Here is a 23,805-nt window from a genome sequence, read left to right on the forward strand (position 1 = left end):
TTGCTCAATCTTGAGAACAGCATCACTAATTGCTGGCAACACCACACGCCTTTACATACAGGCTGTTCAGAACTGGACCTCAAGAAACTCCAGGTCATAGCACCTCTTGCCTTCTAGGTTCAGCATTTTCCACTGTGCTTCCTTGAGGCTGGGCATGGTGCTGCCGTCTTTGGTGCTGCTTTCAGGGGCTTTGACTTTCCGAAGCAGACTCTGAACGACTTTTCAGGTTCTCTTGAGGCACACACACTTTGATTGCTAGTCTTCAGCTTGAGTCAGTTCACAGTTGGTGACAGTTGTATATTTTCTATATCTGAGAACAATGCAGAGGATGACACTAGTTTCTAACTGTGTAGGAACTTTATTTACAGAGTTTTATACAATGTTTTAGAATGTCAACACCATGCTTTAGCAGTATGTGCAGTACTACTGCCAGTCCTAGGAGCCACCTTCTACTATTGTTCAGGCACCATGTAGAACAGTAATGAGTTTGCAGAAAAAAAATAGGCTACATTTCAAGGGCAAATTTACTGGACATATCTGTTAATGGGCAAAATGACAGAAGGGCAATGGGTGGTGTTAAATAATTTAATACAACATAGAACCAGCTTATACCCCCCGAAGAGGCAAGAACTCTACTTTCCAGAAGAGACGATTAAAAGTAAGAGACAATGTAAAACTAAAAGAAAAAATATGTGAAAATGTAAAATGCAGCAACAGATCTTGGAAAAGGGGAAAGATGAAGAACAGCAAAATGTGACAGTATGAGCTGCAAAAAGAGCATGAAAATAAACATGCAAGGGATATCAAAATCAACAAAAAATTTAGATTTAGGAAAGAGGTGGTTAGGGGAAACAAAAACAGAAAAATGCTGGAAAATCTCAGCAGGTCTGACAGCATCTGTGGAGAGAGAATAGTTTTGAGTCTAGATGACCCTTCGTCAGAGCTGGTTAGGGGAAATGTTGGTTGTGATATTGTCAAATAACAGCAAACATGCAAAATAATTACTTTGCATCAATATTTAAGTAGAGGAAGAGGTCAACATGGCAGACATCAAGAAATTTAACACTGAATCAGAAACAGCAACTCAACAAAATTAAGGTGAACAAAATTAATGAAGCAAATAACTGCACTTAAAAGAGTAACAAATAACCAGGGCCAGATGATTTCCACTGCAGAATTTTAAAGGAAGTAGGTGAGAACATTGTGGATGTTCATAGAATCCCTACAGTGCAGGAGGCCATTTGGCCCATCGAGCCTGCACCGACAACAATCCCACCCAGGTCCTATCCCCGTAACCCCACATATTTACCCTCGTAATCCCCCTGACACTAAGGGGCAACTTATCTTGGCCAATCAACCTAACCCACACATCTTTGGACTGTGGGAGGAAACCGGAGCACCCGGAGGAAATCCACGTAGACACGGGGAGAATGTGCAAACTCCACACAGTGACCCAAGGCCGGAATTGAACCAGGGTCCCTGGTGCTGTGAGGCAGCAGTGCTAACCACTGTGCCACCGTGGCCCCATAACATGTTCTAACAATAATCTTTCAAATATTTCTCAGTTGAAGAACCATTCCTTGAGATGGGAAAATTGCGACATCTTTTTATTATCTTAGAAAGGTGATAGTGGGAAAATGGGACCTATAGACCAGTGAACCCAACATCTGCTGTTTGAAAATTGTTAGAGTCTATAATTAAGAATAGAGTGGCTGTGTACCTTGAAAGTTTTCAGCTATGGGAGAGGGCCAGCATGGATGTGGATAGATTAAATCATGGCTGGCAATACTGACTGAATCTTTGGAAGAGGTGATGAAAGTAAAGTGGTTCCCAATGTTATTAATGTCGACCTCAGAAAGGTACCTTATCACGTTCCGCACAAGAGACTATTAGCTAAAGTTGAAACTCATGGAATTGGGGGAACATTATTGACCTGGTTAGAAAATTCGCAGAGCATTAGGAGACGGAAAGTGGGGCTAATGAGCAAGTACTCTAATTAGAAAGATGTGACCAAGTGTCCCACAAGGATCTGTGTAGGGGCCTCAATCATTCATTAACCATATTTATTAATGACTTGGACGATGGGATAGAAAGTCTCACATCCAAATGTGTTGACAACGTGAATAGGTAGCATTATAAGCAGTGTAAATCAAAGCATAACATTACAAAGATATATCGATAGGTTAAGTGAATGGGCAGAACAGTGACAAATGGATTTCAATGTAGTCAAACATGAGGTTATCCACTCTGGGCACAAGAAGGATAGAAAAAAATACTTTCTAAACAGTGGAAAGATAGGAAGGTTGAAGGTTCAAGCAGACTTGGCAATCCAAGTACAAATTAAAATAACAGAAAATACAAAAAGGCTAATTGGAATGCTGGCCTTTACATCTAAAGAAATAGCATGCAAGGGGATGGAAGTTATGCTGTAGTTATATAAAACAGTAGTTAGACCACATTGGGTGTTCGGAGTACTACATATTAGGAAGGAAATTAGTATTGGATTGGAGATAGGTTTACCAGAATAATGCCTGAACTTTAAGGAATAAATTAAGGGGAGAAATGACACAAATTAGGGTTTTATTCCCTGGCATTTACAATGTTAATGTCTTGAAACTTTGATCAAGTTTAAGGGAAACAAAGAGGGTAGACAGAGAGAAACTATTTGTATTGGTTGGAGGGACTTCCAATCCATTCAGGAATGAAATTAAGAAACACTTCTACGCACAAGGAGTGGTAAAATTATGATGCTCTCTTCCACAAACAGTTGATTTTAGGTCAATTTTTGGAGATTTCTGTTGCCCAAAGGTATTGAGAGATATGAGGCAAAGGTAGGCATATGAAGTAGTGCTGTAGATTAACTGCGATCTCATTGAATGGTGGAACAGACTCAAAGGACCAATTGGCCTACTCCTTCCAGTGATTATGTTCCTAAATAAGCACATGCAGTCTTGGGCACCCCATTATGGAAAGAGAATTAAAAGCCAAAGTTTGTGGGGGAAAAAGAAAATTCCACCTCAACTCTAACTTCCTGATATTTGAATAAAATTGCCAAATTTGCAAACTGAGACCAGAACTGGGTTAAGACAATGAATTTCATTCTACATAGCTGGTTTACAGCTAATAAATAGGGATTGCTATTACATTATGGTGGGCTGGATTTGAACTCACATTACAGACATTAAAGATCAAGGTGCAACACTGCAAACTCCATGCCTTTTCCTGGAAGATGTCTTTAATATAAAGGGATAATGTATAAAGGAGTTACTTGGCCTCATCACTCCTGAAGATTTGCAGCATAAAACACTTGACCAATGCCGAGATGACTCAGGTATCCGAGCTCTCCAGGCTTTCAATATTATCCATTTGTTGCTCTCAACATTGTGAAAACAGAGTTGGGAACAAAATGGTTTCCATTTCTTCACCCATTAGCACTCAGGTCAGGAGCGACCTGTAATGTGCCTGAGTGGATGAGCTTCTGTGAATTCACCAGCCATACATATTACCAATTTAACACCAGACTCCACTGTGGGGGCCACATTATTTCCTGACGATCAGAGGAGATGCATAGCAGAGAGTGGGTGGGTATGGTGGAACAAACCCTGCTTCTATACAAAAGGATACAAAAACTCAGGTAAAGTACACACCAATCATTACAGTGGATGGGAAGGAGGAGAAGGATCAGGAGCTGAGAGAGCAAAGAATAAATAATAATAATTTTACATGCCTTGTGACTGAGTAAATCTCAACAAGCGGTGTTTCTAGAATGAGAGCAACACCATGTACTCTAACATGTTGCTGGTGGCCTGCAATACTGCCCATTATTGGTTACGGCCCAAATAAAAGCAAATACTGCAGATGCTGGAATCTGAAACCAAGAGAGAAAATGCTGGAAAATCTCAACAGCATCCGTAAGGAGAGAAAAGAGCTGACGTTGAGTCAAAGCGGCCTTTGGTTATGGCCCCATTTTAAGTGGCCAACATACTGTACCAGAACCAAGTTCTAGCTCTTTTGAGGCCAGCCTGTGTGGCATTAGGGAAAGGGAAAGTCAATTTCTACCTCCACTTCTCATGGAATTGCAGACCATACAATGGCTAAAGTCCATGCATTTCAGTGCTTTTAATATTCATTCCTTACAAAAAAAATATTCAAACAAACTCATTTTCTCCTCACAAGTGAAGGATCAAGTTCGAGGTCACCTTAGAAACTGCGCAAAGGCTGCAGCATACAAGATGAACCAACCGAAACACAGGAGCATGTCCATCAGACAGGAGTCAATAACAAAATCATGCATTGGGTTATTAAGCTATAATTTAGTGCTTTTATCAAATACTTTAAGAGCCTCAGTCAAGTAAAACATATGAAGCTTCCTCCAAATGAGTCAGTGATGAGGAGCCGCTCCTCGTTTAGAATCGGATGAAGGTTGCATCGATCTGTCGCACAGAGGGGAGGGACAAGATTACTTTCCGCCGATAATGTGGGTCCTTTTGCAGTGGGTTACCCTCCAGATATACCGTCTGTAGATCTTTGGCATTCTTCAGCTCATCAAGGTCACTCCAGTGCTCAATTAAATTATCGTTCATCTGAAAGGGAAGGGAACTTTTCAAAACCCAAGGCGGACAGACATACTCAAAGCAGCATCCAAAGCAGCTCATTTCACAAACGGAATTCATTATCAAATAATCTTGCTTCTGCTTGAATTTGAAATAATCACAGGCGGCAGCGATTAGGCCTATAGTGCCAATGTTAAATTTTTAGCTGGAGCTATTTGCTCCAACTTCCATTCTTGTTAGTAATGTCTCCTTTTCCTCAGGTACTGCCTCCCTCCCTCAACCACCTTTCATAAACCATCCATCCTCTCCCATTATTCATCCTTACTTCAGTTGGATTACATATGAACAAAGAGTAGGCCATTCAGCCCCTTGAGCCATCATTTAATAAGATCATGACGAGTCTGACAGTAACCTCAAATCTGCATCCCGCCTACTCCCAATAACCTGCAACTCCCTTGCTTATCAAGAATCCATCCATCTAGGTCTTAAAAATATTCTAAGTGTCTGCTGCCACTGCCTTTTCAGGCAGAGAATTCCAAAGACTCAGGGTCCTTAGTGAAAAAATGTCACTTTATCTCAATCTTAAATGGGTGATCCCTTATTTTTAAAGTAACCCCTAGTTCTAGATTCTCCCACAAAAGAAAACATCCTCTCCACATCCACTCTGTCAAGACCCCTCAGGATCTTACATTGTGACAGCACTTTTGTCCCAGAATTTACACCTAGCAGCAAAAAGCATACAACACTACAGCCACCAAAATACTTACCCCCATGCTTTTATCGTCCTTAGGTTTGAATACTTTGTTGCCCTCCTAGTTGGTTTTCTATCCCCCACTAACTCCAACTTGTCCAGGACAAAGCCACACAGATCCTGTACCAAGTTCCTCTCATTCATTATCTATCTCCGCACTGGAGAACGAGGAACCAATTGTGGTCAAAATATTACTTTTAAATAGCTTCTCGTCAAAGACCTCCTTGCCTCACCATCTCTACAATCTACTCCAGTCTTACATCCCCTCCAATATAATTTCAACCTTCCACTGTCCTTTCACTCCATCTTCAGTGACAAAATCTTCAGCCACCATTAAAATATCTTCCCAAATCCGCAGGCTTCTCCACTTCTCTTGCCTCCTTTAAGTCCCTTAACAATGAATCATACAGTACAGGAAGCCACCATTCGGCCCATTGTCCATTTGGAAACCTGTAAATTTGGCAAGTTTTCAGTCACTTTATTATCTCAATGACAATTTTCCTCATCTTGTCTAATTAAGAAACCTGTTTTTAAACATTAACTATTTCAAAAAGTTGCTGCTCTCTGCACCAAGAATTGTTTACATCATCTACAGTAATGAAAAAATATTTTCACTTATCCCCACTTGAATGGCATTTCAACCGAGACTTGCAAGTTATGCTTACAACTCAACTCCCAACTAAGCCAAATTACTGCAATTTCTCTTCCATAAAACACAATCTTCACCCCGTCTTAACATTTTCATACAACTTGCATCTGGGCATTGCAGCTATTTCCTAATTTAACAGATGCCAGAAACAGTGTCCCACAAGCATACAACTGTAAAATGATGCTCATTACATGATAACTAATTTCGCCAAAAAGCCTGTTGCTCTAAAACTAGATATTAATCTATTAATTTTTGGAGGGGGCTGGAGAATGCCCTTGTGCATTGGAATGCTCATTAGAGGTTTGTTCAAATAAACCTACCCAAAATTCCTGAAGTTCTGTCAGGTGACTGATATTTTCAATCTTCTTGATCCTATTGGTTGCTATATCCAACGTTGTTAACTTTTTCTGGAACAGAGATCAGACATGAAATATTAGGCTCATGATGCCAGTGCCACAGCTTATAAATCCCCAAAGATACTGGAGTGTTTATCCAGTTACCATCTAGGCACTGGGGTTTGCAGGCTTACCTTGAATCTTTGAATGTTTTTAAAGGCAGAGCTAGATAGTTTCTTGATTAACAAGGGGATGAAAGGTTATCAGGGATAGGCAGGAATGTGGGAGAGGTTACAATCATATCAGCCATGATCTTATTGAATGGCGGAGCAGTTTTGTGGGGCCTACTCCTGCTCTTAATTTGCATGTTCACATATATGTTTGTACATAACTGAGCAGAGTGTGTCCCGGTAACCTCTAAGTCCAGTAGTGAGCCCCGTGGGTTCATCAATCTACAGAGCTTTCAGAATGGACCTATCCGATTTAGATATCAATCTACTGCCAATGGCTGGTTGCAAATTCCCATCACCAGATTTGCCATCTTGATTTGAAAGCACAAAAGTTTAGCAAAGAATTATGACAGAACTGAAGGAGGCCTTTGAACCTATCGTGTCTGTGCCGATTCTCTGCAAGAGCGATTCAACTAGTACCACTTCCTTGCTTTTCCCCATAGCCCTGCAAATATTTTCTTTCACATAATGATCCAATTCTCTTTTGAAAGCTATGATTGAATCTACCTCCATTCCATTCTCTGGCAGTGCATTGCAGATCCCAAGCAGTCAAGGCATAACAAGGTTTTTCCTCATGATACCAGCCTTTCTTTTGCCAATTGCCTTAAACTGCCTGCTCCGCTTCTCGAATCTTTCACCAATGGGAACAATTTCTCTTCATCAAATCTCCTCTCAACCTTCTCCAAGGAGGAAAGCATTAGCTTCTCCAATCTAAGTACAAGTTGAAGTTCCCCATCTTGTGAACTATTCCCATGAATCTTTTCTGCACTCTCTCTAATGCCTTCACATCCTTCCTAAAATGTGGTGCCCAGAATTGGATACAATACTGCAGTTGAGGCTGAACCAGTGTTTTTCACAGGTTCATGATAACCTCCTTGGCTTTGTATTCTGCTCCCATTTGTAATGCCCAGGATCTTGTATGCTATATTAATGCTTTTCTCAATCTATCCTGCCACCCTCAAGGATTTGTGTAAATACATCTCCAGGTCCCTCTGCGCCTGCTCACTTCAGAATTATACTCTATTTTGCTTCACCCACTCTTCATTCCAAAAGAATCATGTCTCTGTGTTAAATTTCATCTGCCACGTGTTCACCGGTTTACACCAACCTTTTTAACACCCTTTTCAAGTTTAACATTATCCTCCCCATAGTACACAATACTTTCAAATTTTGTATTGTCTGCAAATTCTGAAATTGTGCCCTGTACACCACAATCTAGGTCATTATTATAGATCAGGAAGAGTAAGGAACCCAACAGCAACCCCTGGGGAACTCCACTAGAAAGATCCATTCACCATTCTGTTCCCTGCCACTTGGCCAGTTTCCTGTCTATGCTCCTACTGTCCCTTTTATTCCAGCAGCTCTAATTTTGCTCACAAGTCTCTTGTGCAGCACTTTATCAAATGGCTTTTGGCATCAATGGCATTATCATCATCAACCCACTGTTACCTCATCTAAAAACTCCAGCAAGTCAGCTAAACACGATTTGCCCATCAATTATCCTGACTTTCTTTAATTAACTTGCATTTGCCCAAGTGACTGTTAATTTTGTCTCAAATCACCGTTTCTAAAACCTTCCTCGCCACCGACGTTAAATGACTGGCTTACATTTGCAACTTTTTTTGAACACGATTATGATATTGGCAATTTTCCAGTGCTCTGGCACCATCACTGTGTCAAAGGAGGATTGGAAAATTATGGCCAGTGCCTCACTTTCCTCAGAATTCTTGGATGCACCTCATCTAGTCCTGGTACCTTATGAACTTTAAGGACAGTCAACCTATCTGATACTTCCTCCTCATCAATGTTAAACCAATAAAGTATTTGAACAACCTCATCTTTCACCATGACCTCGGCAGCACCTTTTTCCGTGATAAAAACAGATGCAAAGTATTCATTTCAGTACCTCTGCCTTTCCACCACCTCCATGGGTAAATACCCTTTCTTGGTTCCTAATTGGCTCCATTAATTTTGCTATTTATATGCCTTTCAAAGACTTCTAGATTCTTTTTTGTTTGCTGCCAGTATCTTCTCATACTCTGTTTCTCTTATTTGCTCTGTCCAGTTCCCCTCTGATCCTTCTAAAGCAAGCCCGATTCTGATAGACCATTTTGGATTGTACAAATATTGAACAAAAAAAACACTTCTCCTCAAACCAAACTTAAGTAGGGTGTGAGGAAGCTCATATGGAGGATAAACACCAGCAGAGATCTCTTGGGCCACAAGGCTATAAATAATGTTATACTTTTCGACCTCTTTGCAAATATTTATTTTTCTTGTGGAGTGGAAGAGCTTTCCACTTTTTGTATCTAGTGTCTGAAACAGGTGAGCTTTATGCTTGGCAGTCATCAGTTAATTGGTACATTCTCCATGGTAACATCTCTAATCCGAGTCCTCTTGCCAACCAATCTTCTCGAAGTATAAACTGTTGTTCCCTTTACATATTTGGTATTTTGTGAATTGTCCTGATGAGTAAAAGGCCAACAGCTTCAATAACCCGTGCCTTTTTTCAGCAATATTCAAAGTTCTGTACTAGCAAACGAGTATTTATAAACTGCTTTATGTCATGAGGTTACACTCGTTAGCTAGATTGAGATCACTAGAGGTGCTTCATGCAGGATTACAAAGTAAGAAAATTCATTCATTAGATGTAAAAGATTAGCTGAAGCATGGATTAAGGGTTTTATTAGATGAGTTTACAGATCCACATGGCACTGCTGAACACAGTATATTTAGTCACTGTACCATTGCATTAGTCTATTTTAGGTACAAAATTGGTACAAAGGGCATGGATGCTACTGGAAAATTACGTACTTACCACGAAATACATTTTCAATGTTAAAGGTGTCACATACTGTGATGCCTGCTAGCTGCTATTTTACAGTTAGTGTACTTTACTAAGGAGGTCTTTAGGATCTCATTAATTTGGTAAAAACGTTTCTGAATTTGTCAACTGCCATGTTACGCTTCACGAACAAATTTCTAACATTGGTGGCTGAGAGACAAGTGTGCGAATGGTTTCTCCCAGCTCAACTTCATGTTGGATCTTCACACAGATCTTGAATCCTTTAATTGACCAAATATATTCAGGTATCACTGCAGGTTTTAACAGATTTATTTACTTTGTGTGTTTGAAGAACTGCACTTGCCACCTTCATGACTCCTGTTATCACCACCCATTGATGTGGAGATGCCGGAAACTTGATGTGTGTGTCGATATGCGCGATCTTCTTGGAGATCCTCTCCACACGACACCACACAACCCTGCCACAGCAACCTCTGCAAGACGTGCCGGATCATCGACACGGATGCCATCATCTCACGTGAGAACACCATCTCCCAGGTACACGGTACCTACTCTTGCAACTCGGCCAACATTGTCTACCTGATACACTGCAGGAAAGGATGTCCCGAGGCATGGTACATTGGGGAAACCATGCAGACACTACGACAACGGATGAATGAACACCGCTCGACAATCACCAGGCAAGACTGTTCTCTTCCTGTGGGGGAGCACTTCAGCAGTCACGGGCATTCAGCCGTGGATCTTCAGGTAAGCGTTCTCCAAGGCGGCCTTCACGACACACGACAGCGCAGAGTCGCTGAGCAGAAACTGATAGCCAAGTTCCGCACACATGAGGACGGCCTAAACCGGGATGTTGGATTTATGTCACATTATCAGTAACCCCCACAGCTTGCCTCCTGGGCTTGTAGAATCTCACTAGCTGTTCTGTCTGGAGACAATACACATCTCTTTAACCTGTGTTTAATGTTCCCTCCACCCACATTGTCTGTACCTTTAAGACCTGGCTGGCTGTAGGATTCGCATTCTAATCAGTATTCTGCAACTTGATTTTGTCTGTTTGAGAGCACATTTCCACTCCATCTGACGAAGGAGCAGTGCTCCGAAAACTTATGGTATTTGCTACCAAATAAACCTGTTGGACTTTAACCTGGTGTTGTGAGACTTCTTACCGTGATAACCACCCATTGCCAGTGTCCACAGCTTCCCCAATCATCTGCAGGTCTGTTCTCAACCATCAACGGCTGTCCTGTCAACTGCTCAATCATTCTCCAAACTGCTGCTCCCACACCACCCGCCCCCTCCCCCACCCTAACCCCCTCACTCAGCACATCCATCCCAGCTAATTCCCAGCAGTGTTCCCGCCGCAATGGTTGGTCAATCCTCAGACCATTTTTTCCCCCGTCACTATAAATCCCTGCACTGGCATTTATAAAGGAAACTGCTATCATGCTGTAATTATCTCCTTTCACATGACACATTACCCAATGAACAATAGATGCTAGCCTTGCCAGTGAAGACCACGTCTCAAGGTATTTGTAATAAATTCCCTCCCTCGCCAAAGGTGTTATAGCTTTGGATTGATAAATACAATTGCAGCATGATACTTATAGGCTGAATTTTAAAAATCCATTCAAGGGATGTGGGTGTCACTGGCCAGGCCAGCATTTATTGCCCATCCCTAATTGCCCTTGTAAAAGGTGGTGGTGAGCTGCCTTCTTGAACCGCTGCATTCCATGTGGGTAATCACACCCACAGTGGTGTTAGGGAGGGAGTTCCAGGATTTTGACCCAGCGACAGTGAATGAACAGCAATATATTTTCAAATCAGGACAGTGAGTGGCCTGGAGGGGAACTTGCAGGTGATGGGGTTCCCATGTATCTGCTGCCCTTGTCCTTCTAGATGGTAGTGGGTTTAGAAGGTACTGTCTAATGATAGTGAATTTTATAATGCAAATACAAGAGTAAAGACAGAATGTACAATTTTAACAGAGACAAAATTGTCAAAACGTCCCTTACAACTGTCAGCCTTGGCTCAGCTGGAACACTCTTGTGTAGGTCAGAGAGCTCAGTACATAATCCAGGTTGACAATTTTGTGGAGTACAGAGGGATTGGTGCAAAGTTAGAGGTGTCATTTTTGGGATGAGACTATACTCATTGGAATTTAGAAGAATGAGGGGAGATCTTATAGAAATATATAAAATTATGAAGGAAATAGATAAAATAGAAGCAGGGAAGTTGTTTCCACTGGTGGGTGAAACCAGAACTGGGGGCATAGCCTCAAAATAAGGGGGGGGAGCAGATTTAGGACTAGGTTGAGGAAGAACTTCTTCACCCAAAGGGTTGTGAATCTGTGGAATTCTCTGCCCACTGAAGCATTTGAGGCTACCTCATTGAATGTTTTTAAGGCAAAGATAGATAGATTTTTGAACAGTAAAGGAATTAAGGATTATGGTGAGCAGGCGGGTAAGTGGAGTTGAGTCCATGAAAAGATCAGCCATGATCTTATTGAATGGCGGAGCAGACTTGAAGGGCCAAATGGCCTACTCCTAGCTCTTATGTTCAACAGAGATGCTGTCTGCCACCTCTGTTGGACATAAAAGATCCCACAGTGCTACTGGAAGATCAAGAGAGCTGTGTGTGTTTCTGGGCAACATTTATCCCTCAACCAACACCTAAAAATGAATACAGTCATTTACTTATTTGTTGTTTGTGGGGCCTCACCAAGTGCAAATTGGCTGCTGTTCCCTACAATAGAAGAATTAATTGGCTGTGAAACCTTGTGAACTGAGTTCATGAAATGAACTTGTGAATGTGAATTCATGAAAGGTGCTATAGAAATGCAGATTCACTTGCTTGCTCCTTCATCTTTCATTCACAAAGCCTCTTGAAGACTACACTTCACTGTGAAATGTCAGTATGTATATTAACATCCTTAATTAACCAGAAAGTCGAGGTGAAAACTGTATGATAACACAATGCACTGTCTAGTCTCTTACTAAAGATTTAGAATGTTTCAGTTCCACCCTTGTTATACGGGTTAATGTAAACCCGCGCATCGATGTGAACATGTTGTAACAGTGACTCACATTGTTTTCCAAGCCTTCAATCACTTCTATGCCATTGTGACTCAAGTAAAGCTCCTGCAAGTTAACCAGGCTTTGCAACCCTTCGATCTTTGTCAGCCGATTGCTCTGCAAGGGAAGGTCACAGTGCATCAGAACCAAGCATCAATGCTTAATTTGCATAACAAGCACAATCAGTAGCAGGTAAGTCACAAACTTCATTTCTGGTTAACTGCGTAAGACAGGCATAAAACCATCAACGGCTTTCTCCTAAGATTCCCACACAACGTGGGCAAAAAAGTGGCACAGTGGTTAGCACTGCTGCCTCACAGCACCAGGGACCTGCATTCGATTCCAGCCTTAGGTGACTGCCTGTGTGGAGTCTGCATCTTCTCCCAGTGTGTGTGTGGATTTCCTCTGGGTGCCCCGGTTTCCTTCCACTATCCAAAGAAATGCAGGGTAGGTGGATGGGCCATGATAAATGATTCAAAGATGTGTAGGCTATGGGGGTAAATGTGTGGGGTTACAGGCATAGGGCAAGGGGTGGGCATGCTTGGGATGCTCTGTCAGAGAGCTGGTGCAGACTTAGTGGGCCAAATGGCCTTCTACTGCACTGTAGGGATTCTATGATTTATTTTCTGTTCGACTTGAATGCCACACTTTTGCAGCATATGGTTACACCCATTTACTTGATCCCAGAAAATTTAGGTGCAGATTTAATACCGTGTGCATAGGGCACGCACTGCAAGAGGTTAAGCAGATAGATGTATGACACTTCCTAACACAAAGAGCCACTAAACTTCCTACTATTTGGCCTGCCCAGCTAGGATCACTCCACTGATTGTACTACTGACGTACAGGGTTACTTAAGAGTTAAAGGAAAAGAATCCAACAAGTCTGAATAATAAGCCAAGCCAGCTAATCATTATAGCATATAGTTTTGGAATAATGACCTGCTTTACTCAGTGACTGAATTCCAAAGGATCGACACAGTTTGAACATAGTGGGTAACGAGAATCTGAGGATAGATAAATTTTTGAACAGTACAGGAATTAAGGGTTATGGTGAGTGGGCGGGTAAGTGGAGCAGAGTCCACAAAAAGATCAGCCATGATCTTATTGAATGGCGGAGCAGGCTCGAGGGGCCAGATGGCCTACTCCTGCTCCTAGTTCTTATGAGTGCCAGGGGTCAGTGATTACCTGTATACTGAGGACAGTGAGGTTCATCAGCCCATCCAGGTTCTGTAATTTAGTGATTTTGTTTTTACCCAAAAACAAACTGCTGAGTTTCTTCAAATTTTCAATATTTTCTATAACCTGTTAAAAATAACAAAAATATTTTTAAATTACAACATCTGCCCCATGAATATATGAATAGAACACAATACAAAATGACACGAAAGAGGAGGATTAGGCCCCTCGGGCCTGCTCAGACTAGTCTGATTTTGGTCTCAACTCCACTTTCCCGCCTGCCCCAATAACCCTCCTCTGTTGTCGATCAAAATTCTAACACAGCCTTGAATATACTCATGAATCAGTGTCCACTGCTCTCCAGGATACAGAATTCCAAAGATTAATGATCCTCAGAATAAATTTATCCTCATTTCTGTCTTAAATGGGAGACCATTCGTTCTGAAGCCATTCACCCCCCAGTTCTAGATTCTCCCATGAGAGAAAACATCCTCTCAGCATCTACTCTGTCAACCCCCCTCAGAATCTTGTACGTTTCAATAAGATCACTTCTCATTCTTCTAAACTCCAACAAGTGTAGGCGCAACCTGCTCATCTTTTCCTAAGACAATCCCCTCATCCCAGGAATTAGTCTAGTGAACCTTCCCCAAATGCAAGTATATCCCTTCTTAAATAAGGACAGCAAAGCTGTACGAAGGTCTGGTCTTACCGATGCCTTGAGCAGCAGTAACAAGAACTTTTATACTCCATCCACCAAAGCCAAATACTATCTCCGTCTCCTGCCTAGCACACTCTTTGGAAAATGTGGATGACAAAATGACTGGATGGAGCACACCAACACCTCTACCCTCCTCCATACTAATCCTCGATTTATACTCCTGGCAGCTTTAAAGGCCAGTGGGCAGATATTGCACCATTTCAATAGCTAATAAATTTAATCCACACATACCACCACCACAGTGCTGAATAGTAATAGGGTGCTATCATATAGCTTCAAATCAAACAATCGGAAAATGGATAGGATTTAAACAAATGTTGTACTTCTTTTCTCAGAGAGACTACAAAATAGTTCCATAATCATCCAGTATATCCCACTAGCAGCCACTTTCCATGCTAATTCAAGCAGGGCCATTTAGGGCCTTAAAAAAAAGAGATGGGGCAGGAAGAACATTCTTCCTATTACAGAATCAAAACGTCATGCTCTGCAAACAGCACCTCCCAGCAACATAACTCTAGCATCGAGGGGACAAAAGCAGCAATATCATGGCAACATCAACTGCTCCAGTTCCCCTGGATAAAAGCAAATTACTGCGGATGCTGTAATCTGAAACCAAAACAGAAAATGCTGGAAGCATCTGTAAGGAGAGAAAAGAGCTAACGTTTCGAGTCCAGATGACCCTTTGTCAAATCTTGCTCCAGTTCCCCTCCAAGGCAACCATCCTGACTTTGATGTACATCATTTCATATCATCATCACTGGATCAAAATCCCAAAACTCCTTTGCCAATGTCATTGTAAGAGCACCATCACAAGGACTGCTGCTCATACCACCATCTTTTCTGGTATTTCAATAAATTTTACAAGCATCTTCTGATTTGTGAACTACCCTGTGAACAGTGCAAAGTTTATAATGTCCTCAGATACTCCTTATTTACAGCCAGTGTTTTTAAAGAGGACAGTGCTACTTTAGCAACAGAATAGTATATTGTTAATTACCTGGTGTCGATCTTGTGTTCTTACAAAAAGTATCCTCAGAAGGTCATGTGCAATGCCAGAGATCCATTACTTATTTAGGCCATAACACCTCAAGACTGAGCCCCCCTGGGATTTGTACTGTCCTAGCAACCATTCTGGATGTACTTACCCGGATGCGATTTGAGCCAAGCTCCAACATCTCCAGCTGATCCAGGTGACCAACATTTTCTATTTTCGCGATTTTGTTGTTCACGAGGAAGAGTTTCTTTAGCTTGGTCAGAGACTCAAGGGCCTCAATTTTCCGCACAATATTAAAGGAGAAATCCAAAATCCTGTATGGAGGCAAAGGATACCAGGAAATCACTTCAGTTCAGGATTGAGGTTCATAAGGAGGAGGTTTTAGCAATTCTGGAAAGTGAAAATAGATAAGTCCCCTGGGCCGGATGGGATTTATCCTAGGATTCTCTGGGAGCATAGTGAGGAGATTGCAGAGCCTTTGGCTTTGATCTTTATGTCATCATTGTCTACAGGAATAGTGCCAGAAGACTGGAGGATAGCAAATGTTGTTCCCTTGTTCATAGAAGGGGAGTAGAGACAACCCTGGTAATTATAGACCAGTGAGCCTTACTTCTGTTGTGGGCAAAGTTTTGGAAAGGATTATAAGAGATAGGATTTATAATCATCTAGAAAGGAATAATTTGATTAGAGATAGTCAACATGGTTTTGTGAAGGGTAGGTCGTGCCTCACAAACCTTATTGAGTTCTTTGAGAAGGTGACCAAAGAGGGTAAAGCAGTTGATGTGGTGTATATGAATTTCAGTAAAGCGTTTGATAAGGTCCCTCACGGTAAGCTATTGCAGAAAATACGGATGCATGGGATTGAGGGTGATTTAGCGGTTTGGATCAGAAATTGGCTAGCTGTCAGAAGACAGAGGGTGGTGGTTGATGGGAAATGTTCATCCTGGAGTTCAGTTACTAGTGGTGTACCGCAAGGATCTGTTTTGGGGCCACTGCTGTTTGTCATTTTTATAAATGACCTGGATGAGGGCGTAGAAAGATGGGTTAGTAAATTTGCGGATGACACTAAAGTTGGTGGAGTTGTGGACAGTGCAGAAGGATGTTGCAGGTTACAGAGGGACATAGATAAGCCGCAGTGCTGGGCTGAGAGGTGGCAAATGGAGTTTAATGCGGAAAAGTGTGAGGTGATTCACTTCGGAGGGAGTAACAGGAATAGAGAGTACCGGGCTAATGGTAAGATACTTGGTTGTGTGGATGAACAGAGATATCTCTGTGTCCATGTGCATCGATCCCTGAAAGTTAGCACCCAGGTTGATAGAGTTGTTAAGAAGGCGTACGGTGTGTTAGCTTTTATTGGTAGAGGGATTGAGTTTCGGAGCCATGAGGTCATGTTGCAGCTGTACAAAACTCTGGTGCGGCCGCACTTGGAATATTGCGTACAGTTCTGGTCGCCGCATTATAGGAAGGATGTGGAAGCATTGGAAAGGGTGCAGAGGAGATTTACCAGGATGTTGCCTGGTATGGTGGGAAGGTCTTATGAGGAAAGGCTGAGGGACTTAAGACTGTTTTCGCTAGAGAGAAGAAGGTTAAGAGGTGACTTAATAGAGGCATACAAGATGATCAGAGGATTAGATAGGTGGACAGTGAGAGCCTTTTTCCTCAGATGGTGATGGCTAGCACGAGGGGTGATAGATATAGGGCAGATGTCAGAGGTAGGTTCTTTACTCAGAGAGTAGTAAGGGCGTGGAATGCCCTGCCTGCAACAGTAGTGGACTCGCCAGCATTAAGGGCATTTAAATGGTCATTGGATAAACATATGGATGATATTGGAATAGTGTAGGTTAGATGGGCTTTAGATTGGTTTCACAGGTCGGCGCAACATCAAGGACCGTAGGACCTGTACTGCGCTGTAATGTTCTATATTCTATAGCATAATGAAGATGTCAATCTCTGCAGTGCGCAGACAAAACTTCTGGGTGAAATGCTGAACCAGGTTAAGAAAAGCAAAGCTGTGAGGTAAATGGTGAGACAGCATAAAAGTTTAGGCTTTTCTCTATCCAAATAAAAGTTTTTTAACTGACTGACCCTTTTGTGATATCTGAATAGGTTTCCATTAACATCTGGGATCTATGCTGCACTTGGACATTGATGGGGGGGCTAACCCCTGGGAATCATCACCAATTACAAGGAATCCCTGGCATATTCATGGAATAACGGGCAGTTCACAGATATCATCAAATGAAGGAGAAATTGGAATAGTGTGCTGCAGATTTAAAAACTTGCCGATGATAAACTTGGAGGTTTGGCAAAAACAATCACTGGCAAATCAGAATCAGAGCTAGATTTAGAACAAAGAACAAAGAAAATTACAGGACAGGGGCAGGCCCTTTGGCCCTCCAAGCCTGCACCGACCATGCTGCCCGTCTGAACTAAAACCCCCTACCTTTCCGGGGACTATATTCTTCTATTCCCATCCTATTCATGTATTTGTCAAGACGCTCCTTAAAAGTCACTATCATATCTGCTTCCACTACCTCCCCTGGCAGCAAGTTCCAGAACCCACCACACTGTAAAAAAAACCTGCCTCATACATCTCCTTTAAACCTTGCCACTCGTGCCTTAAACCTATGCCCTCTGGTAATTGACTCTTCCACCCTCAGAAAAAGCTTCTGACTATCCACTCTCTCCATGCCCCTCATAATCTTGTAGACTTTTATCAGATTGCCCCTCAACCTCTGTTGTTCCAGCGAGATAAAATCAAGTTTCTCTAACCTCTCCTCGTGGATAATGCCCTCCATACCAGGCAACATCCTGGTAAATCTTTTCTGTACGCTCTCCAAATTGTCCACATCCTTCCAGTAGTGTGGCGACCAGAATTGAACACTATATTCAAGTGTGACCCAACTAAGGTTCTATAAAGTTGCAACATGATTGCCAATTTTTAAACTCCGTGCCCCGGCTGATGAAGGCAAGCGTGCCGTATGCCTTCAAAAGGTTTCTCTCAAGAACCCAGCAATTTTCTCCCTTGCCTCTCTCAGTATTCTGGGACATATCCCATTAGGCCCTGGGGACTTGTCTACATTAATTTTTTCAAGACCCCCAATACCTCCTACTTTTTGATCTCAACTAGACCCAAACTATCTACACACCCTTCCCCAGACTCATCATTCACCAGGTCCTTCTCTTTAGTGAACACTGATGCAAAGTACTCATTTAATACCTCGCCCATTTCCTCTGGTTCCATGCATACATTCCCTCCCCTGCCCTTGAGTGGGCCAACTCTCTCCCTGGCTACCCTCTTGCTCTTTATATACGTATAAAAAGCCTTGGGATTTTCCTTAATTCTGCTGGCCAATGACTTTTTGTGACCCGTTTTCGCCCTCCTGACTCCTTGCTTAAGTTTCTTTCTACTTTTCTTGTATTCCACGCTTGCTTTGTACGTTCCCAGACTCATAGCCTTGGCAAATGCTTCCATTTTCTCTGACTAGGCTCACAATATCTCTTGTTATCCAAGGTTCCTGAAGCTTGTCATACTTATCCTTTATCCTTACAGGAACGTGCCGGTCCTGAATTCCTATCAACTTACACTTGAAAGCCTCCCACATGCCAGATGTTGATTTGCCCTCAAACATCTGCCCCCAATCTATATTCTTCAGTTCCTGCCTAATATTCTTGTAATTAGCCCTCCCCCAAGTTAGCATCTTCACCTGAGGACTACACTTATCTTTATCCACCAGTACTTTAAAGCTTACTGAATTGTGGTCACTGTTCCCAAACTTCTCCCCTACTGAAACGTTGACCACCTGGCCGGGCTCATTCCCCAATACCAGATCCAGTACGGCCCCTTCCCTAGTTGGACTATCAACATACTGTTTCAAGAAGCCCTCTGTAGATGTAGATTTGGCAAAAACATTAACAACATCAATACCATAGGACATTAGCTAGCAGAATGAGCAGACAAGGAGCAGTTGGAATTTAATAGAGAAGTCTGAGGTGATGAATTTTTAGCAGAATGGATAGGTAGAGACAATGTAGACTTAATGGCACAGTTCCAAAGAGTGTGCAGCAAAGACGGAGCTATTGGAGGGGGGTCATCAATCTTTGAAGGTGACAGAACATAGTGAGAGAGCAATTAGCACAGCATATGGGATCTTGAGCTTCATAAAGAAAGGTACAAAAACAGGGAAGTTATGCAGAACTCTTCTAAAGCTCTGGTTAGGCCAGAACTAGAGTACTGCATCCAGTTCTGTTTGCCACTAAAGGAATAGATTTAATTATTTTAGTACTTACTCAAGGTCCTTCAATGTCTGGAGATTTTCTAGTTGATTGATCTGGTTGTCATACAGATCTAACTCTCGGAGCGTTAACAGATGCTCAAGGTTCTCAATAGTCTTGATGAGGTTCTGACGAAGACACAGCACCTAGAATAAACGCAAATACCAGGACGTACTTGTAAGCAGGGCATTCAAAAAATTAAACTACCCATTTACAAAATTATATTTGTAATAATTTTACTATGTACTATATCAGTTGTGCCACTGAACCTGGATAAAGGTTTACATAAACATCAGACATTAAGGGGAAAAGAGACAGCCCATAGTGAAACCAAGGAGGCTGGGCTGGTAGGTAATTAAAGAATTTATTAATTGCGCTAGTGACATCCTGGTGGGAGAAATTCATTGCTGCACAAGTCTTTACCTTGATTGAAGGTCTATAGAGATATGAACCTTCAATCCTTTCTATAGAGCGCACCAATTATCAAGTGTCGAAGCTCACATCTAGGTCTAAATCTAGTTTGGATTCTGATTTGCCAGTGATTGTTAAATTGTTAGCACCATAAAAGTATATAAAGATGACCAGCTATTAATGACAATTTGGTGTGTCGGGATATGAAGCACTCAAGGAATAGAATTTCCTTAAATGACACGACGTGTAGTTCCACTGGTTTTGGTGCATTCCCGAGCTGATGTCCAGCACAGAGTATGCTGATGTGTGCCTACTTACACTGACACAAGTCAACTGCAGTAGATTAATCATGGGATATATTCATGGTCTTACCAACTCTGAGACTAACACGAAGCTTGCATTAATCATGGGATATACTTATGGCCTTTCCTGCTCTGGGACTAACACAAAGTTCACAATTTGTTGCAATCTTTGAGCTCCTTTTGCATTTAGGAACTAGTCTCTCTGGGAACTAGCACAAATGGAGACATGCCTGTCAGAAAAGTGTAAGCTTGACAATATTGTTGATGCCAGTGAAATGAAGCAGCCAGAAGGGCAGAGTTGTCCAAGAATTCATACAGGGAATCATGGGATATAGTGAGTGTTAGCAATCAACCTTCTCCTTTCTTTGGTTCAAATGTTCCAGTAAGCATGAACATTTGGTGGTGAAGTAAATGAACAGACTTTTCCAATTCCTAGTTTGAGTGACCAGCCTAACTAAAAGCATCAGCAACATGTTTTTGGTTTCTATATCGTTCAAGCCTTCTGCAGAGCTGTTGAAAACCATTCTCTTTTATACATCATTTTCTGCCTATATCAAATATACATTAAATACCTCGTGATGTATCTATTTCTGAATCCTCAAGACACTCATGTAAATGGCCGTAGTTCTTTACAGCAACTACTACTCTTAAGATTTCCTAACTTTATTGTTCTTAACCTCTTCAAAGAACAAGCTTTATTAATGATTATCTTTCGATAACATAGTTAACAGATCTCTCTACCAATGTTCACTGCCTAGTCACTGAGATTACACTTTAATCATGGCTGATTTAATTACCAACATTTTCTTGCACCAAGCACTTTCCATCTATAACACTCAGACACTAAAAGCAGAAGATAGGCTATGCTTTCTCACGACACTCAAAGTCAGCCTGTTTATCTTGGAAAATAAGCTACTCTAGGATACACTGAAATTCTATCATTAATCTTTAACTTTCCAAGATGTCTAATAGTGATAGAAGGTAGTGAATTTTTGGAATTCTCAGTCACTGAGTATGTTCAAGACAGAGATTGATATGGATACTAATGACATCCAGGGAAATGGGGATAGTGCGGTGAAAATGGCATCAAGGTTGTAGACGATCAGACATAATCTAGATGAATGGTGGAAGAGGTTCAGGGACTGAATGGTCTGCTTCTGCTCCCATATTACTACGATCAATATAATTTATTTGCATTGAAAATCAAGATCAACACTACAGACTGCAATTATTAATTTTATATTCTATTTGTGGGTTTTTATATGTAACATATTTTGTAACTACTTTTGGGTGGGCAAAGATTTGCATATATTTCTTCAACAAATTTCCGCCTTATTCATGATGCGTGGGAAATTTTCCAGGGTGGGCTTTTTTTGGGGCTTGAGTCGGCTTCAGCTTCTGGCTATTGAACACCAAGGTTTATATCAGCATTCCTGAGCGGTGACCTGTTCAAACAAAACAGACAGCAATAGATCCAAATTTGGAACCCATTCCTGGACCAGAAATGTGCAACATACACACAGTGAACAGGATGTCAATGGAACACATTAAAAAAAAAGCACATTTTAGAGGAATTCTAAGGCATAGCGAGAGAATTAAATGCTGATCTCAACTGGGATTGTTCAACAGAAACCATGTCAGAAGCTGACAATGAGTCGTAACACCCTGGAAAGAAACCCCACACAGCCGATGACAATAAGAGGCAGAAATTCAACTCGAGAACTATCCTCGCAGCACCAATAAAGGAATCAATTCAATTTAGTTTTTTTTTTCCAAAGAGCTATTTGGTCTTAAATATCCAACCCTCTCTGCAGTCATCTCAAATCTAGATACACAAATAGAACAGGTCACAATAGAATGGAAATAACAAGTGGGCAATTATCCAATGAGACTGTCCTCAGAAGCAGCCCGCTCACAAACGGACTCAGTTGGAATACTGATGTGAAAAACAACCCCATCAGCGTGACTGCAGTTCACTCCATTTCCAAGGACTGAAGTGTCGTAAGACAATTGCAGGCCCAAGCAGTTGACAAAACAGAACTGAAAACCTTACTTCACTGTTTTATAAAGTGCTTGGCGGGGGTTGAGGTGGGGGTGGGCAGGCAGCAGGGAAGGGGGATGAATTAAGATATTATAATTACAAAATAATGCTACATACAGGCATTTTGATGTGCAGCTAGTTGTTGAGTTTTAAATGTGATTCAAATAAATTCCTAATCTCAGCCAGGCAGCAGACTCCCAACATGCCAACGCCTAACCTCATGCATTCCATTGAAAGAATTGCTATGTGAAGGGAATATGGCCAATGGAAGGCACTGAGCAGAGACTGCGTGGGAAAGGAATATAATGAACAGAGGTGACGGAAGTATGAAAACAGTGATTATAGCAAATTACATCTGCACAGGAGATTTTACTGTCAATAAGCACAAGGGTCTTTCCTATTACATCAGGAAGCACCATCCGGGTATCAAGATGCTGTAATAGCAGCTATTTAAGGTGTGCAGAAGAGGTAAAAGAATTGACTATTACACCTGGCAGGTCAGCTGATCTCACCTTCACTTTCTTCAGTACATCGAATCCTTCTATTTTTCCAATTCTGCAGTGGTTGAGATCCACATCCTAGGAAAGCACAAAATAATCAGCTGTGTTAAAGGGAACAAAGCTGCTCACACATCTATCAACCCAAAATGCTTACTTGGAATACACAATAGGGATCCGGGGGACGGGACATTAAAGGCTTATGTTTATAATGGCAACCTCAAATCATTTCACACACTATTTACTTTGAAAAATCATTGATCTACATGAGCACTCTCAGTTATGCAGAGTCAAGGTCCTACAATGTGCAATGAAGGCCTCCTAATTTGATTAAACCTTCCATTCTAAAATAACCCACTTAAAGAATAAAAATAAGCCACAAGCTCCTTTTTTAAAAAAGTGACTATCTTAATAAGCAATGCATCATAACTTCACCAGAGGGAGTGGCTGGAGCAAAAGCACAAACAGTTATCATTTCAAACAAAACCAGCCTGCTGTGACAGACCCGAAGTCACTGTCATTGAAAGGAGTTAGTTATAGTTCAATCATTAGCACTCATGTTTTAGTGAGGGTCTGGGTTCAAGCTCCACTTCAAAGACTTGAGCACAAAATCTAGGCTGACACCCAATGCACTTCTGAGGAACTGTGATGTGGAGATGCCGTGTTGGACTGGGGTGGGTACAGTAAGAAGTCTCACAACACCAGGTTAAAAGTCCAACAGGCTTATTTGGAATCACGAGCTATTGGAGAGCTGCTCCTTCGAAGCAGCAGTGCTCCGAAAGCTTGTGATTCCAAATAAACCTGTTGGACTTTAACCTGGTGTTGTGAGATTTGTTATTGAAGAACTGACAGACAGAGTCTTCTTTCGGGTAACACATTAGACCAAGGCCACAGGGTGGATTTAAAAACCATACCTGCGCTACTTAAAGAGCAGGGAAGGTGTCTCCCCTGCCACCTACCAATATTGATTCCTCAAACATCAATAAACACA

General features: G+C 41.7%; 1 protein-coding gene across 1 annotated transcript in view; it reads right to left on the reverse strand.

The window, feature by feature from the left end:
- Positions 1 to 338: 338 nt before the first annotated feature.
- ppp1r7 (protein phosphatase 1, regulatory (inhibitor) subunit 7) overlaps positions 339 to 23,805 on the reverse strand; it is a 36,817-nt gene continuing 13,350 nt past the window's right edge. The window contains exons 4-10 of the mRNA XM_078209200.1: positions 22,830 to 22,895; positions 19,579 to 19,709; positions 15,440 to 15,602; positions 13,586 to 13,702; positions 12,411 to 12,515; positions 6,274 to 6,360; positions 339 to 4,583 (exon numbers count right to left, since the gene is read on the reverse strand). Coding sequence (XP_078065326.1) covers positions 4,407 to 4,583; positions 6,274 to 6,360; positions 12,411 to 12,515; positions 13,586 to 13,702; positions 15,440 to 15,602; positions 19,579 to 19,709; positions 22,830 to 22,895 — 846 coding nt within the window. The 3' untranslated portion in view covers positions 339 to 4,406. The remainder of the gene's footprint in view (positions 4,584 to 6,273; positions 6,361 to 12,410; positions 12,516 to 13,585; positions 13,703 to 15,439; positions 15,603 to 19,578; positions 19,710 to 22,829; positions 22,896 to 23,805) is intronic.

Source organism: Mustelus asterias, chromosome 3 (assembly GCF_964213995.1).
Source record: "Mustelus asterias chromosome 3, sMusAst1.hap1.1, whole genome shotgun sequence".
NCBI lineage: Eukaryota > Metazoa > Chordata > Chondrichthyes > Carcharhiniformes > Triakidae > Mustelus > Mustelus asterias.